The 18,747-nt window shown below is 39.5% G+C and overlaps 1 protein-coding gene across 1 annotated transcript in view; it reads right to left on the reverse strand.

The window, feature by feature from the left end:
- Positions 1-18,747, reverse strand: part of COG6 (component of oligomeric golgi complex 6) — a 99,120-nt gene that overhangs the window by 48,686 nt on the left and 31,687 nt on the right. Inside the window, exons 6-10 of the mRNA XM_065417267.1 lie at positions 15,548-15,630; positions 15,264-15,334; positions 14,279-14,372; positions 8,131-8,259; positions 7,951-8,042 (exon numbers count right to left, since the gene is read on the reverse strand). Coding sequence (XP_065273339.1) covers positions 7,951-8,042; positions 8,131-8,259; positions 14,279-14,372; positions 15,264-15,334; positions 15,548-15,630 — 469 coding nt within the window. The remainder of the gene's footprint in view (positions 1-7,950; positions 8,043-8,130; positions 8,260-14,278; positions 14,373-15,263; positions 15,335-15,547; positions 15,631-18,747) is intronic.

The raw sequence follows: 18,747 nt of genomic DNA on the forward strand, positions 1-18,747 counted from the left end.
CTCAGCCACGTTACTTCCCTATTTCACACCAAAACAGATTATCTTTCAGCCACAAAATGAAGACACGAATTGTGAACACAATCCCAGGGTTGTGAGTTCAATCCTTGAGGGGGCCACTTAGGGATCTGGGGCAAAAATCAGTACTTGGTCCTGCTAGTGAAGGCAGGGGGCTGGACTTGATGACCTTTCAAGGTCCCTTCCAGTTCTAGGAGATAGAATATCTCCATTAATTTAAAATTTAGAACACAGTAATCCTTGGGAACCAAGATCAGAGACAAGCCACGTCATTTTATATTAACATGAAAGAGGTTGTTTATGAAGAAGCAACTAAAACAAGGCAACTACAATGAATTAAGAGTTTTAATGCCATAAATTGGTAAATCAATAGTCACTCAGAAATTTAACATGTATAAACATTGACAATAAGGAAAATCAGCTAACATAAGAGAGCATGATGCACCTATTTTGTAACTACTACTATCTAAAAGAGACGTTCCTGATTCTGCATTATCCCTTTTAATAGAGTTTACCAGTAAGGCTATCACTTTAGTGCTCATCAGAACAATAAATCCTTGCCCACATACACAATAGTAGATTAAAAACAGGTTAAAAATGAAAAATCTGTATCTTAATGCATATGGGTTAAATTTTAAGTTGCAGAAAAGTCAAAATTCAGGTAGTAATACTTTACACACAGCAGCAATGATTTGTTCATACTGCACAGGGCTTTGGAGCGGAGCCCGGAGCTGGAGCGCAGAGCAGTGGAGCTGCAGGTTTTTGCCTGGAGCTGGAGCGGAGCCGGAGCACAGAAAATCTTGACTGCTCCACTGCTCCAGGTTTTTTTTCCATTTTCAATCCAAAATGAATGATATTTAGTAAGAAAGTCCTAAAGGTGCCAAAAAGTTTCAGATTGTATAACAATTGATATTAACATCTACTTTACCACTTTACGTAATATGTCAGAGTTATTCTCACTTCAGCCGAAATCAAGATTTAATGTACAGATACAAAATTACAAAGTTTTTTGGAGATATGTTTTATTAAAGAATCAGATAATTATCAGACATCTGGCAACACTACAGACTGCTCCCACCCTTGTGCCAAGGTTAGGCGAGTACGTACTCACGTAGATTAGTTAGATAAGTATGTGTTGATACTTCTTTTGTAAGGGTTGATCAACGAGACACGCTGAGTGCTGCGATTACGGAAAAGTGTGACGCAAGACTGCAACATTTAAGATATCACAAACAGGTATATTGCAAAAAAAATAATGTTTTTGTTTATTGATATATTAAGATACGCAAGAGATATTAACCACTTAAGCTCATTTCTCACATGGGCTCCTGTTACCGGTGCATTTGTTCATTTGTACATGCTCCCGTATCACTCTGGTGGACTTATTTTATATGTCATCTGTTCAACGGTCTTTTGGTAGCGTTGTTTGTAATTTTAAATTTACTGAAAAAGTCGCGTGCAGCAGGCATATAAATATACAGTAAACATTTTTGCATAAATTAGGAGTGATTTTTGTGATATATCCAGAGTGATTGGAAAATGTCCAATACAACTTTGGGGGTGAATCCTTAGGTCATTTTAACAAAAAACGTTTCTGTGAACACGTGTCCTAAAATTCTTCCTAAGGGAGCTACAGTCCCTTCAAGGAGGTGATGAAAAGTTAATTTCTGATTAATATCTCAAAAATGCTTTAATATAAAGTAATGAAATTATGTCTGTGTCTTAGCGTTAGTATGTGCTACCATATTACATTATCCAAAATTATTTAAACCATAGGTGCTCCGAACTGGTGGCTGGTCATTTTTATTTCATATTTCAAGAAAGGCTTGTCATCGACTGCCTCTGGCTACGAGCGGTAATATTATGTTCCATAGTAAGTTAATAATTTTTGGTTATTATTTATTATTACGTTTAAAATTTATGGTTCCAAAGTTGAAAAATAAGTAATAAGTAAAATTGTTTGTATCATTCTAAGCCTCTAAGCAGATTAAAATTTTTAAACAGTTTTCTCGGAAACGGTTAATTATACAAAATAAATTAAGAGTACCATTTTAATGCATGTTTTAGCATTAAATCATATTCCAGGGTCGTATCTGTTAAATAGTCGAAGATTTAAAAAATATTAAATAAAACTGTCCCAGTCCCCCCAGTTCACGACGCCTGTAGTTTAAATAATTTTATTTGAATGATGTTGTATGATAGAATGTTGGAAATAAACTTTAATGGGAAAGCGGATTCAAATTGCAAGCATAGTCCTTTTAGCAAAGAGAGCAAATTTTCGGAAATACACCTCTACCTTGATATAACGCTATCCTCGGGAGCCAAAAAAATCTTACCGTGTTATAGGTGAAACCGCGTTATATCGAACTTGCTTTGATCCACGGGAGTGCGCAGCCCTGCCCCCCTGGAGCACTGCTTTACTGCATTATATCCGAATTCATGTTATATCGGGTCGCGTTATATCGGGGTAGAGGTGTATGTTTTTCCTTCATCAGGCTGGAAACATTATACAAGATAGAGCAAATAACAGGTTCTATCTTGTATAATCTATTCAGGCTGATGAAGCAAAAACATATTTCTGAAAATTTGCTCTCTTTACTAAAAGGACTGTGCTTGCAATTTGAATCCGCTTTCCCATTAAAGTTTATTTTCAACCTTGTAATGTGTAGTCTCGTTACTTCCCAACAATTAATGTTGTAGAACAGCGATAGTACATACTAACGCTATGGCACATACCAAATTTCATTGATATATCTATATTAAAGCGTTTTTGAGATATTAACTAAAAACTTGGAAAATATTTCAAATATTTTTACCGCAAAATTTCATAAGAAAAATGAACTTGCAATTTATAAATAAAAATTATATTAATGATGTATATTAAAAATACTACTTACTTCATTAAAACTGCAAGAAACATGTTAAAATATTAAAATATACTTTAATAATAATTTTGTGTAAAAAGAAAATGCGATCATTTTTGTCCAGAAAATCCAAAATAAGTTCGAAGTACCTTAAGTGGTTAAGATATCACAAGCAGGTACATTATAAAAAAATGCTTTTCGAAGATCATAACAAGAAACATTTGGATGCGGTAGCAGCACAAGAAGATCTGGCCATAGCTTCAACAAAAAAATCAAATCTGCCCCCCATGATTGATAGCTGATTTACGGAAAAGGATCTCAATGACGTCTTTACTTTTGAATTTGAAAAGCCCAAATTTGGGCTTTTGGGAAAAGCAAAGAAGAAATCGGCAACGTGCAAGGTGGAAAAGGAAGTGAATGGCGAACTCAAACCATGTAGCTTCAAGACAAGTGAAGCAAGTGCCATGAAAAGTTTCAACCTTTGTCGGCATGTAAAATGTAAACATCCTGAAAACTATGCGGCTCTGGTTACAAAAAAGGACCAGGAAGATGAGGCAAAACAGAAAGCTGACGCGGCTAAACAACGTTCATCTGGCTCTTTGAAAACTCCTGGAGAAAAGATTTTTTGCGGAGCTTTATCTGAAAAGAAACCCAAAATTGAGCAAAAGAAACCCAAAATTGAGCAAAAATAACTTGACTCATATTTTAAGTCCCCAAAGGTTAGAGTCACCATGGATGCCATGGAGCTGGAGTGCAGAGCAGTGGAGCTGCAGGTTTTTGCCTGGAGCTGGAGCGGAGCCAGAGCACAGAAAATCTTGACTGCTCCACTGCTCCAGGTTTTTTTTTCCATTTTCAATCCAAAATGAATGATATTTAGTAAGAAAGTCCTAAAGGTGCCAAAAAGTTTCAGATTGTATAACAATTGATATTAACATCTACTTTACCACTTTACGTAATATGTCAGAGTTATTCGAGCCCAGTCGCGGCCCCGCTCTCGGGCCGGAGCGCCGCGCCGCCCCCCTCCAGGTGCCGCCCCAAGCACATGCTTGGTGGGCTGGTGCCTGGAGCCGGCCCTGACCCACAGTATCGGATTCTTCTTACCTCAAAGGAAATACCAAAGGCAAAGGAAGGGCTCTTTGATATTGCTCGACGACTCGAAAAACAAAATCTATTGCTTCATTTGAACTCGGCGAAAGAGGTTGAAGAAAACGAAACACAACAAAAGGAGTCATCAACAATCGAATTTGCGGTTTCGGAAAGTTCACATCCTTCAGAAATAGCAGGCTGTTCTCAAACTTCCGTCTCCACTCTGAACTTGTTCGAGCGTCCATCCCTGAGACGTCTTCAACCATCATGGGGAAATGGAGATAATTCAAGCATCAATTCTTCAGAAGATGACGACTTCGAAAAGGAATTGGATTAACAAGAAAGATGCTGGCAAGTTTCTGCGATTCATAACTGTAATGAAGTATTATTCGAGAGAAACTTTCGGGAAGATTGTGAGGCAATGGAGTCTATTGGTAGGCTAAAAGTTAAGTCCGTTTTTGAGGCCATTCACAGCTACCCACACCGCATTCATGCTGCCTGTATAATTGCTTTGAGCATGCCAACAACTCAAGCTAGTGGAGGGCGACTGTTTTTGGCTTTAAAGTTAATTTTAAATGATTTGCGGCAGGCTATGAAAGACGACTTGATTCCTGCAATAATTTTTTACAGAATGAATTATGAATGATTCTAGTTTGTATCTTTGTTGATGACATTTAAATTGTTTTAAAAGTCTGAATAAAAATAATGTTTTTTCAAAATTACAGTATGCACTTTTTTATTTAGTTAAAAATTAATTTGAGTCAGAGCACGGAGCGGAGTCGGAGCGGAGCTGGAGCAGTCATTATTGGTGCCAGAGTGGAGCTGGAGCGGAGCAATTCAAAAATTTGATTGCTCCAAATACCTGATACTGCATGCACATAGGCGCATTAATGTAGATTGTTTTTGCATTTAATTTAGTAATTTTCATTTAATAAAAATAAACCTGCCAGCTCCGTTAATTGCACAATAGTTTGCCTTCCCCCCCAAAAGTCACAGAACTTTAGAAGGCACCTGCACAGTGGCAGAAAGCAGATGTGAGTAACAGGCAGGAACATATCAAGTATCTTTCTCCCACTCAGTTTTGGATGCTTCTTTACAGTGGAATCCCTTTAACTTCACAGGATGGGGAGTCTCTGTTGCTTCCCTTTAGCAGAATTCTTGAGAGTCTCCCTTCCTGTGGAGCTCAGAAACTCTGCAAGAGAGGAAAGTCTTTGCTACTTCTCTCTGCTGGAGCAACTAAGCTCCACAGAAGGAGAGATAATCTGCCTGTTTTCCGTCTCTACAATCTGAGGGGTAAAATTTCTTTGCACTTGCTATTAGCCCTTTCAAATTTAAAACAGCACAGTTGTTGGATTAAATTAAAAATTAGAGTTTGAAATGCAAAGCTTTTAAATGGTTTTAAACTATTTTTAACCATGTGATTATGTGCTATTTGACTATTTTTATTCAAAAACAAAAACAAAGGGCAGTTTTCTTAAAACGTGAGCTTGGACTTTTCACATTTTTCTTCAAATGTGTCACTTGAGCCTTGAACAGTTTTTCCTCCATCAACACCAAACCTCCATCCTCCTCACTCCCCTTCCCCTCCCCCCCCCCATTCTGTAGGGAGGGCTGGACCTATGGCCTTGTGTTTGCAGACTAAAGGAAGTTTTCAGGTGATTCATACATTTTCCTTTTCTTCATTGCTGATGGTTTCATAGACCCTACATGGGGCTTACTAAGAAGTGTGACTTTTGGGAGGCAGACACTGAATTTAACAACTATTTAACTACAAAAATTATTTATGATAGAATTTTGTTGTGGCATCTTACTGAGCTACCTCACTGTGCAACACCAGTCATCTGAAGGCTACATCAGTTGAGGGTTACATAATGATCTTGTATTACCTTAGCTGACATACTCAATGGTGACCAAGTAGCAGCTTTCCATATTTATTTGTACAAGGCGTATAATCTCTTCGCTCAGGATGTAGCTACTGCTCGTTGCCTGATCCAGTTCCCACCTAAGCCTTCCAGTTGATTTCAATAGGAGTTGGAATAGGCCCTTAGTGAGTAGTCTCACCTAACAGGCTTATGGAGGATTTGGAGTCCTTTCCTCACAAACTGCAGGAGAATTTTCAAGCAGGATATCAGTCTTTAACATCTCTGTGCACGACGTTCTCTCCAGAATGCTTGGAATTTGGAGAGAATGACCAGTGACCTATTTTTGTGGGAAATGAAATTTTACTTTGAGCTTGAATGCTGGGTTTGCCTTAAGACTACATTGTTGGAGTGCAGCTTTCCCCAGGAGACTCCTAGTTTTGGATAGCCTGTCATGGGTTCTCAGTTAGGTACCTGATTCTCCCAGAAAACTAAACCGGAACTGTGATCAGACACTCTTCCCATGCACACTCCTAGTCTTCATAGTCTCAGATACATTGGTCCAGTCTATGGCTAATGGTGGTTATGGCTATAGATACTACGAGTGTGTGTGGTAAAGCATCTAACCCCCAATTCCTATTATATAACCTCAGAAGGGAGCATTTAAGTAGAGAGCCTTACACTCCCAGTATATAGTGATTTCAGAGTGGGAAGTGAGGCTGTGGGGAGAGGAGTGGCTGTAAGGCACAGCCTGCAGCAAAAGCAGAGCATGGAGATGGACTCTGTGATTCCTGCTTTCAGAGAGCTCTTCCTAAGAGAGTGTCTCCCGCCAAAAGAAGTGGAAGCATAGGGCTCTTGTGGCACATGTAAAATTAATGGAATTGACATGTCTTTTCCTCTTCCACACCCCACAGCAGTGTCTGGGCTTCTCGCTCCCCCTTCTTTAGCGTCTGGAGTTTGTAATGGAACACCCCATCAGATTGTCAGTAAATAAATATATTAAACACGGTACAAAAAAGTATTCAACTTTTATAGTGTGCCTATAACTGGAGCAGAACAACTGATAATGTGGTGAGAGTTGGGGATAGTAGAAAATGTTTAAACATTTTCAAAGGACAAAATATACATAACCACAAAATAGGACAAAATTTCCACACTTCTCAATTTTTGGCCTTATGGTGGTTTGACTGAAACTGGGAGCTCTTCCAACACCCTTCTTGCTGATGTGACATCTATTAGGAATGCCACTTTCTATTTCCAAAAGTACAGGAAAACAAGGGTGCGTTAAACAAGTCAGATTAAATTTAAATTCCAGGGCAGAGCCCTGTGAACCAGTTAAGGTCCAAGTAGCTGTTCGTATCTCAGTATGACAAGAACTTGGCTTTCACTGGTAACTCTCAATACCTGTTATAGGTGAGGCATGTACGCTCAGCTGTAACAAGCCCCTGGTTGTAGCTACAGAGGTAGATCACATTGGCATCTTCTACAGGGATTACCACGGTATTACTGACAACAGGTCCAAATCTGCTTCAAAAGCTGCAAGCAGGCTGAAGACTCAATGCAGGCTCTGTGGACTAGTTGATGCAGAAGAATTTGAAAATTATGGAGTTGCATAGGTGTAACCAGGGGTCCTATTTGACATTTGGACCATTTTAATGGTGATATGGTACAAGATGGAAGGAAGCCAGACTTGACTCATAGGCTGAGCAGGAGCATGCAGTGCAGGCTGTTAGAAAAATATTTGTTTACTAGAAAAAGTAAATCTGATACCCAAATCCCCAAAATACAAGCAGGGTACACGACAATGGCATTTTTACAAAGTTCCTTTTCAGAAATGCACTTGAGTTCTAAAGTCTAGCATGAAAAGTTCCCTTCTAAATCTAAATATATTGAGAGGGCAGGAAAATGCACACATTAGTGAACTTTGAAATATTCTGTCTGATTAATGGTTTTCTTCCTAGCAAACTGAACTATTACATTTTCTGAAGTCATTTACAATACCATTTACCCTCAGTGGAGCAACTGAAGTCCACTCTAGGAATTTTGTTGTAGTTTTCTGGCATATTGCTCACCACTAACTTCAGTTTCTACAGATTTGCAAAATATGCATTAAAATCTAATAATACCTTGAGTAGTTACAAGCTTTAACATAGCTTCCAGATGTTCTTTTTCAGAAGCAGTAGCTTGATGCAGCCATGCCAACATGTCTCCTACATATCTAAATAAAAACAAGAATTGCTACATAAAGGATTTATTGTATGAATGACAAAAAGATTATGTAATGCACAGTTTCACTACTATCCTACCTCAAAGGATCATGAGAGTGCATTTCTATAGGTCGGGGAGTACCTCCTGGACCTCCTCTGGTAAGAGCATCGATAAAGCCACGGACTACTGCACTTCTTCTAGCTGTTCCAAACTCATCCAGAGTGTACCTATAATTGAAACATGAAGATCCTCAGAAAAAAACATTTTATCCCTCACAATTTACATTAGCTTAATTTAAGAGCATTGTACTAGTGCCCATTCATTTGGCTATATACAAGGTTGTGTCAATGTTTCCAATATACAAAGTCCAAATTTTGAGGTAATTTTTAGCTGTAAAAAATCTGATTCACTATGACCCTCTCTCTCTGCATTTTTTTTTCTTTTTAAGAAAACTAAAACCCTCTTCAAGGCTTGGACCGCTGGCCAGATCACAAGAAGTTATCAAAGTCTCACAGGATTGGCTGACGGTATCGTTCCCAACAGTCCTCCAACTCACTTTCCCAGTAGCTAGTAAGGGAACCCCGGCCCACCCAATACTCTGGGTTCCAGCCCAGGGACCCTTGAACTAGCAGCCATGGTCTGCACCATCCAAAACCTTACTGCCCTTTTCCTGGGCCTTTCCCTATTCCACCTCTATCAGGCTTCCTTGTCCACCCTCCTCTGTGTAAACCTTTCCCTCAGGGCCAGCATCCCAGGGCTTCAATTCTCCCTGTGTTTCCTACTTTCCCTTTCTAAACCCAAAGAGTTACTATAGGCCTTCATGCTGCAGCCCTCTTCCTGCTACATATTTCCTGGCTTTGTACTAGCCTGCCTGCTCCTGCTCAGCTGGGCTTCATTCTCAATCAGTGCTTGCTTATCAAGCCTGACTCTTCCTCAGGTGTGGCCTATCAGGTTACTTACCCCTTTTGGGCCACATTAACTCTTTCCAGGCTAGTGTGGGGGAACACCCCATTACACACACCCCTTTAAATTCTTTATTAGAGTCCCAAATGGATCATTCCATTATTTTGCCCAGGACTGATGTCAGGCTGACTGGCTTATAATTACCATATTATCCCATTTACTCTTTTAAAATATTGGCACAAATATTTTCCTTCCAGTCTTTGGGAATTTCCCCAGTGTTCCAATACTTATTGAAAACCAACATTCATTGTCCAGAGGGCTCCTTGACCAGCTCTTTAAAATTTGTGGATGCTAACTATCCAGACCCGATGATTTTAAAACATTTTACTTTAGTAGCTGCTGTTTAACATCCTCCTTAGTTACTACTGGAAAGTGTAGTATTATCAGAACATGGTATGACTACTTTATCTAGCTTTTTCCCAAATACGGAACACTTCTGCCTTTGCTGCATTATTATTGACAATTCTACCATTTTCAACTAGTAACAGACCAATATCACTGTTATAATTCTTTTTGTATATATAAATTCCTCCTTATGGGTCCTTATCTCTAATGGATATAGATTTGTTCTTGTATTCTTTTGTTTCTCATATCAATTTTTTACAATTCCTAGCTTCTGGTTTATATTAATTACTATATATTTCCTCTTTATTCATTTTTTAAATTTTATTTTGTATATCTACTTTTACTTCCCCTCTAAGCTTGTGAACATTGAAAGCAAATGCAATCTTGTCTCTCTGCAAAGAGGAAAAAGTAATCATATATTATCAGAATGTTCTAAATAGGAGCGTTACTGCCCCCAGCTTTCAAAGGCTGAGGAAAGCTCTACTGCATTTTCAAGAAATTTTGTGAATGTTTTAAAGGATCACTGGACAGAATCACATTCTGTATGACATAAGGTAAAGAAGGATTTGTGGTAGTCATGTACCAATAAGTACTTTTAAAAAAAATATACACTGAGATTGCAAGGGTATTTGCTTTTTAAATAATTTTCTTTTTGCACACAGTTCATTCACAATGTATTGTTCTTTTGCAACAGTGGTGAGGTTACTGTGCTGAAGGGATCAATAAGAAAAGTTTTATTTATCTTGACTATAAATTGCTAGTTACTTTTTTGCAAACAATAAGCACATTGATAGGTACTTAAATTTCTGCATAATCCATTATATTTTTACCCCCAAATTAAGTCTGCTTGCCACCCACTGGTAAAAAAAAATGTAAACAAAACAAATGCTACTGCTTGATGAATCAAGTGAAAGGTGTATTTTTAAATGAATTTTAGTATTTAGGAAGAGTATCTGATTAAAGCACTAGAGAGCTAACGTCAACTCATTACCCATAACACAGGGACAGCAGTGCCAGTGCCCCTCCCTCCTCCCTCCCCCCCCCGAAAAAAATAGCACAAGACCATAGGTGTTTTGCACAAACCAAATTGATTCTTTTTTCCAAACAAGTAATGATATTATACAGTATCAGATATTTGGCAAATGACTAGATCTTGTAATTTTGTTCTCATCGGTTTTGAGAACTGTAACATAACACTGATAATTATGTTTGCAAGAGGAAATAGAAAATTATATTTTTCTTTTTACCCACAATAGAATACAATATAATTATGACATAATTCTGCATTGTATAAAAATTCAGCAAAAACTAATTATTATCTGCCCTTGAAATGGTGTATTTACTACAGCTTTATAGTAAGTATTCATTATGGAGAAGGAAAATAGTATTTGGATTCTTTTAGCTTGTCTTCCAACAATAGACCAAATTCCCAGTGGAGCTATAATTGCAGATGGGGGAGGGAAGAGGGTGGAGAAAACCTTGAGAAATCAGCAGGGAAATGTCCTTCTTGCTGTGGCTGCTCATGCGTCATCTACAAAAACCCAGTTTTCAAATTTGTCTGTATTCTAGTTGGGAAGAGGAAGTGAAGACCCAGATGAAGCATTTATTTCAGTTGCTCTGGACTGACTGCAGTTCCAGGAAGTATGTCAGTAGTGCTGTTACGTTTTGTTAACTAAGTTTGACAAGACAAAACATTTAAAGTATGTTCAATTTTTTTTTCTGAGTGAGAGCGAATCTTCACAGCAAAGTCAGGCTGAGTTATAACTGAAGTTTTCCCACAAATTAAGTGGTGCATTAAGCTTGAGCTAACTAGTTTGGGAAGGGGGTTGAAACTTGAGCTGGCAATGCAGTGAAGATGCAACAGCTTGAGATACCACAACTCCTCTGCAGCTAATCATTTGTGCTGCTAATCAAATCACTCTGTAACTTGAGTGTGGTTTTGAAGTATGGTCACTGGAGCTAGGCTAGCTCAAGTGCAGTTACCTTGTGTGTGCTAATTTGAGCTAACTGTGCTTTGATTGGTTAGGAAATGATCATCGTTTTTATTTAAGTGTTTCAAGAATGGCAATAATGTTTGTCATAATCATATTTTATGGCACAAAGGTTGCAATGAAAAAGTGTGTTCAAATTAGTTTGTAAAATCAATGTATTTTGGAAACATTCTCAGTATTTTAGAGACTTAATTTCAAATTAGTGTTCATATAATTTTTAAATTTGAGAGATACTTAAAATTTTTAGACTTTGTATTGTATTTTTGATTAATTGTGAGGCCAGAGTGATGCCAAAAAAGGAGGAAATGTACATAAAGTGCTACTATGTTATGGTGATTTGAATTGAAGATTATATTTTTTACTCTTTTTTTCCATTTAAAAACAAAACCAAAAAACCACAGCCATTCTTGCACACAATCCAGTGGTGGAAATTTTATGGCCGGTAAATTATATCACAAACTACCACCTCTGTTCTTTTTGTGTAAGCCTATCATTGGTTCTAGTAAAGATTTAGGGCATGTCTTCACTAGCAACGTTAAAGCGCTGCCACGGCAGTGCTTTAACATGGCTGTGTAGCGCAGCACCAGCGCTAGGAGAGAGCTCTTCCAGCGCTATAAAAAAAACCCACCTCTATGAGGGGAATAGCTCCCAGCACTAGTGCACTGTCTACACTGTCACTTTACAGCACTGAAACTTGCAGCGCTCAAGGGGGTGTTTTTTCACACCCCTGAGCAAGAAAGTTGCAGCACTGTAAAGTGCCAGTGCAGACAAGCCCTTAGAGACCTTTAATTGAAGCAGGCATTAGCATTTAATCTTTGAGATTTTATAAAGCACCAACACGGTGTTTCATTAGTGTTTATGGGAAACAATAAACTTTTCATTTATGGGAAACAATTTCTTTCACACTCTTAGTTTTGCAGCAAGAACAGAAATCTGACTTGACCACAAAGAACCTTCAAAAGATATCTGAAATCTCTTTCCCACAGACGGTAGTACTGGCATTACCAAAGATCAGAAACTTTCTGTAAAGGTTAATAACACATTACTGCATTTTCCAAGGTTTTGAAGTAGGATAATTTAAACACAACACAGTATTTATTGTAGAAGTATTGTATAGTATGACCCTAATAAAATATAGTGAGCAATATTGTGGCTTACCCTAAACTGGTCTGAAAAAGGCATTGGGGAGAAATTTAAGGAATCTCTGTTTCATCCCCAGGGGGAGATGAAAATAATTTTTATTTCTATTTAAAATTACTTTGGTTTCAAATTACTTCTACATATAATTACTGAAAATTAACTGCATTCAAGTCACAACACAATAACACAATGGCTGGAAAAAGATAATGGATTTCTGATGTTATTTCAAGAGTTTGATGTTCAGCATGATTATTTTCTTTCAATTCTGCCACATAATATCGCTCATAAGGCCCTAATTCAGCAAAGCACATAAGCCCCTACCTAACTTTAAGCACTTAAGTAGTCATATTGAAGTCAAAGTTACTAATCGTGTGCTAAAAATTTGACACACTTAAGTATTTTGCTCTATCCAGGCTAAATGCAGTACAATGCATAACAGGCTAACATGAGCAGCCAAAGCAAAAACAAAGACAGTTCTGATAGTGCCACCTTGTGGTTAATTTGCTTTTGTTATCAGCAAACTGGATTTAGGTTTAAAAGTCTTGTTAGAAAATTCTGATCAAGAATTAAGCTTTCACTATAGAAGATAAATAGTTACTCTTTAGCTTGCGCAGTCCATTTACTGTAGTGCAGGAAATTAACAAATAAACAGTTTTCTTTATGTCAATAGAACAGTTACACATACAATGTTCTTTCTTTATAAAATAGAAATTCATATTTTAAAAGTTAAAGTTATGTTATTAAAGTAGAAAGTTAAAGCATTCAAAAGACAGAAAAAAAAACAATTAACTTTATTCATGTTGGTGGGAAAGGCTAAACATAGACCAGTAGAAGAGGGTATATGGGCAAGATAGAAACCTGGACAATACACAATTGACCCTGATCCCCCATTAGTACTAGTGAAGAGATGTACTTGTGCATTTTGGATCAAGTCCTTCAAATCCTGACTGAGGCCTCCAACAATACAGGAAATGAGGCTGTCAGATGATCTCCATTTTAAACCGCATACAGTAGTTTGTACTTCAACATTAACTTTTTAAGCAATGCACTGAACTGGAAGACCTAATATCTTCAAGTGCCTTCTTTATATGAAAAGAAAGCATGTAGGGCATATAAATATATAATACGTTGCTTTTAATAGACTACTATAATTTACATAATAGGAAATACTCTCAGTACTGGTACAATCTGGATAAAAATTAAGTAGGCTTTGGCAAACTTTTACTTTCCACAAGTAAATGTACTAATTAGATGCCTTGCATTCTGACAAAGGAAACCTAGACTAGCCCCACTAAAACAAAACAAAAAAACCTTAAGAGAGCACACACATTCACATTTAAATTGGATGAAAGTATAGCTAGTATAACATTTTATTTGAAATAAAACCCAAATATGTTTGCAGAAGACCAGCAGTGAGACTTCTTGTACAGTGATTGAACAAAGAATATACCAAAAGTTTAGAGACACTGAAACATGCCTTTCTTAAAGTTTTCTTAGAATATCAGGGTTGAAAGTGACCTCAGGAGGTCATCTAGTCCAACCCCCTGCTCAAAGCAGGACCAATCCCCAGACAGATTTTTGCCCCAGATCCCTAAGTGGCCCCCTCAAGGATTGAAGTCACAACCCTGGGTTTAGCAGGCCAATGCTCAAACCGCTGAGCTAGTCCTCCCCCCAGACTAATCCCAGACTAATCATCATCATGTTCAGTATCATTGTTTGTACGTTACAGACTCGGAATGGATCTATTTGCTAAGAGAAGAAAAGATACCCTTACATGTGTTAGAAATAATCATGAACGTTTACTTACTTATACAGAATAGGTCTATCCTGCAGGGCTTCCATGGCCTGGGTGAGAACTGGAGAAATGTCACATGATTCTTGTGTCAAAGTCCTGCACTCACCTATAAAATAGCAATACAATATCAGGTAAACCTATGCTATTTAGACAGTAAAGATGGTGTAACATCTCTTATGTACCAGAAAGATATTAGGCTACAAGTAGAGTCTCTTCATTTTACAATATAACTTTCAGAATATGTAACAGGTTGCCCATGTCTGTATCACTGTAATTTCCCCATGAGCAGTGTTCTTCTATATGAGTGATGTGGGTCTCAATTCTTAACAAACAATTTTTAAAAACAGTGTAAAATGAGACTTATTGAATACAGATTTGTGCATGCCATCAAGTTCGTATTTTTAAACCAGGAGTATTACTATATAAAAATTTAAATAAAGAGCATTACATGGTTTTAAAAGACTGCACATTTTACCTCGATTTTAAATGAAGCAGTGCCTACAAAGCGATAACCAGACACTCCTATACTGCAAGAAACAAGCTAGCTCAAAATGGAATAAAGCCACCTACAGGCAAAATTCTCACACTGGCCATTGATTTTGAGTGCTCTCACCTGCAGGCACTGCCTCTCTCCTTCCCCCCCCCCCCCCCCCCCCCCCCAGCTCCCATTGGCGGAGCCAGACCTGCTGCTGGCCTCTTTCGGGGCACAGTGCGGTGTCAGAACAGGTAGGGACTGGCCTGCCTTAGCCGGGTAGCACTGCCGACAGGACTTTTAACGGCCCAGTCGGTGGTGCTGATCAGAGCAGCCACGACCCAGTGCCTTACATTCTTTAAAAACCACTGCTCTACAGTGTAGTGTCTTAGATTTCCTTCTGATTTAGTCAAAGAAAGGCTTCTAGCTAAGCTTACCCCCATTTTAAAAGAACTAAAAAGTTGATCACCCTAATATTCATAAATCTAAATCTTCTAAAAACAAAAATAAAAGGTGTAAACCTACTTTGAGCCCATCTGTAAAGTCGCTCATAAGAAGTCTCTTGGAGCAAAGCCATCTGTTCCATAATTTCTAGGCTACAAAATAAAAATATTTTATTAGATGTTTATAGAAGCATCTAAAATTTAATGTAAAAGTTAGCATTATAAAGAAACGGAAATTTCAAAATGAATTCCTGTTACGTGTACAGCGCCTTTTGTCATCATTTGAAAGAACAAATAAGGCAGCTCCATACAATTACTGTTTTAACTATTAAATGACTACTTTGCAGTTATTCACATTAAACTCACCCTGTTCTCTGTTGGTTTGTACGGAGAAGAATCTTGACATCATTATGAATTTGCTTTACTCTTCCTAATGCCTTGAAAAAATCCTTTAAAAAAATGTATTTAATGATTTAAAGCATTTCCAGTTTTTAAATGAAGAAAAATAAACTTAATAACAATACTAAAATGCTATACTGGAGGTTGTACTGACAACTATTTGATATTAGAAGTCAGCATTTTTGGATGAAGTGGCAAATGCAACTGGGCAGAACGTCTCTTGCACAGCACGCACATGTTCACAGCAGCCTTGTGGCAACCACAGCAACTACGTACATGGAAAAGTAACACTGGAATGACTTTTGTGCAATGAACATTTTGTTCCTTTTGAAACAGAGCAATCAGACTGCCTGCTTTTGCTCTTCTGTTTGGATTTTCTCCAGTGGTAAAAATGGCAACAGCCAGCAGCACATTTGGAACACCAGCAAATGTTCCGAGGATCACAATTAGGAAACCTCTGCTCTACACACATTTCACTTTGTGACCTCTGCCATATCTAGAGTTTTGGCAAACATTTCTTACATCTACCATCTGACCTCTCCCACATTGGGTTCCATTTCACATCTCCAGTAGTCTCACTTGCTTCTCCGTTTGGAGAATCAGAGAATATCAGGGTTGGAAGGGACCTCAGGAGGTCATCTAGTCCAACCCCCTGCTCAAACCAGGACCAATCCCCAGACAGATATTTGCCCCAGTTCCCTAAATGGCCCCCTCAAGGATTGAACTCACAACCCTGGGTTTAGCAGGTCAATGCTCAAACCACTGAGCTATCCGTCCCCACCACTGCCATTGCAAATCAGATGTGATAAAAACTGAACTTATCATTCATCCCTATCCCTCTTTTTTCTCCATTAATTCTTGTTCAAATATGAATGGAATAATAATCCACTAAGGAAACTAAGTATTTGCAGTGGACAAAATAAAATCCAGAGTTTTTTTAATTGTAAATCATTCTGCATATAAAAATAAAAGCCAAAAATATACAATACACTATCAGCAGTTAAAAAGACTCCCACGATAGTCACTTTGTTGTATTTGATGTTATCATTAAGGATGCACCATATTTCCACTACTGTCCCTGATTTGGAGGATTTATAACTAACACGGTAGAAAAATATAGGTTTTCTTTCATTTAAAAAAAAATTAAAAGGCAAAGTTAGTCTTTGATTAATTTTGACATACAATGTCTCCCCAGATAAAATATCTGAAATTTGAAACAATTTCAAAAGTGTTTTTTATAGTTTAAAAATGTGTCTGTCTCTAAATCTGAAAAAGTACAGAATCATTGGGCATGTGTGTCAACTTTTTATTTCCTAAGAAGTTCATAATACTTTGCAGTTCATGCATGTCAGCCTGCACAGTAAACTTTGGCCAAACTGAGTTTAGACAACAGCTTAAAAATTACTCTACAGATATTTTCAGATTAAAGAGGCTGGTATTTTAAAGTTTTTAATGCATGAGTGTGGGAGTGGGGATTTGAGAACAGCTTTGCAAATTCACACATACTAAGCTACATAACAAAAATAGTAAATTTCTGACAGAAAATAATAAAAGCAAAGAAATCAAGGCTAACATTAGGGTTACCATTCGTCCGGATTTACCCGGACATGTCCTGCTTTTTGTGTTAAAAATAGCGTCCGGGGGGGAATTTGTAAATCACTAAAAATGTCCGGGATTTCCCCCCCATGCAGAGCGAGGCGCGGCTGGGAGGGCTGCAGGAAATTCAGCCGCTCGCATGGGGCTCTGGCAGCCAGAGCCCTTCCCCCGCAGCTTGCCGGGCTGGACTCCGAAGCAGCTGTAGAGCTCCTCCTCCCCGCCCTCCCCTCCCCCGCATTCTGAGCCGGCCGGCCTGCCGGCCAGCCGGGCCGTTTGCATCGGGCCTCGGCAGCTTCTCCTGCCCAGCGCCCCGCTCCGGCAGCACTGGGTGGGGTGGGACCGGGTTGTGTGTTGCGCTGGGGAGCGCAACCACGTGTCCGGCTCCGCACAGAGCCCAACACCATGTTCTGAGCGGCAGGGTAAGGGGGCCAGGGGGCAGGAGAAGGGGCAGGGAGATTTTGGAGGGGGCAGTCAAGAGACGGGGGGGGGGGTGTCGGGAGTCCGGGGGGGGGCTTTTTGAGGGGGGTGGAGAAGGTTTTGGGCAGTCAGGGTACAGGTAGGGGGTAGGGTCCTGGGGGGCAGTTATGGTGGGGGGGTCTTAGGAGGGGGCAGTTAGGGGATAAGGAACAGGGAGGCTTAGGTAGGGGGTGGGGTTCTGGAGGGCAGTTAGGAGCAGGGGTCCCAGGAGGGGGCAGTCAGGGGACAAGGAGCGGGGGGGGGTTGGGAGTTCTGGGGGGGGCTGGCAGGGGTGGGGAGAGGGATCGGAGCAGTCAGGGGACAGGGAGCAGAGGGGTTTAGATGGGTCGGGAGTTCTGGGGGGGGGGCTGTCAGGGGGTGGGGAGTGGTTGGATGGGGCGTGGGAGTCCCAGGGGTCTGTCTGGGGGTGGGGGTGTGGATAAGGGTTGGGGCAATCAGGGTACAGGTAGGGGGTAGGGTCCTAGGGGGCCAGTTAGGATGGGGGGAGGGTCTCAGGAGGGGGCAGTCAGGGGATAAGAGGCAGGGAGGCTTAGGTAGGGGGTGGAGTCCTGGGGGGCAGTTAGGGGCAGGGGTCCCAGGAGGGGGCAGTCAGCGGACAAGGAGCGGGGGGAGGGTTGGGGGTTCTGAGGGGGGCGGGAAGTGGGAGGGGCGGGGCTAGGGCGGGGCTCCTCCTGTCCTCTTTTCTGCTTGCTGAAATATGGTAACCCTAGCTAACATGCACCATAAATTCTCTGCTAGCATAGCCCAATAGTTGTCTAGTAGCTTTCTGAATTACCCCTACTGTGCTTAATTATTGGAGGACACACATGAGGTCATTATGGTCCACTAGGCCTCCACTATATTTTTACACAGGAAATCTAATTTTAAAAATTGTTTTGTTTACTTGAAGTAGTCATTGATTGTATAATCAACTACAGTATTTTCTTATCACCGGTGTTAAAGGTAAGAATCAAATAAAACTATTTTCTGATACAGTTTTACCAACTGTGTTTTTCAGTTCTGAGGAATGTATTCTCAAGACCTACAATAATATTTTTTTAAACACACTAGAATTATCTTCAGTCCAGGTCCATACTAGACGTGTAGCTAGCTGA

This window comes from Emys orbicularis, chromosome 1, assembly GCF_028017835.1.
Source record: "Emys orbicularis isolate rEmyOrb1 chromosome 1, rEmyOrb1.hap1, whole genome shotgun sequence".
Classification (NCBI taxonomy): domain Eukaryota; kingdom Metazoa; phylum Chordata; order Testudines; family Emydidae; genus Emys; species Emys orbicularis.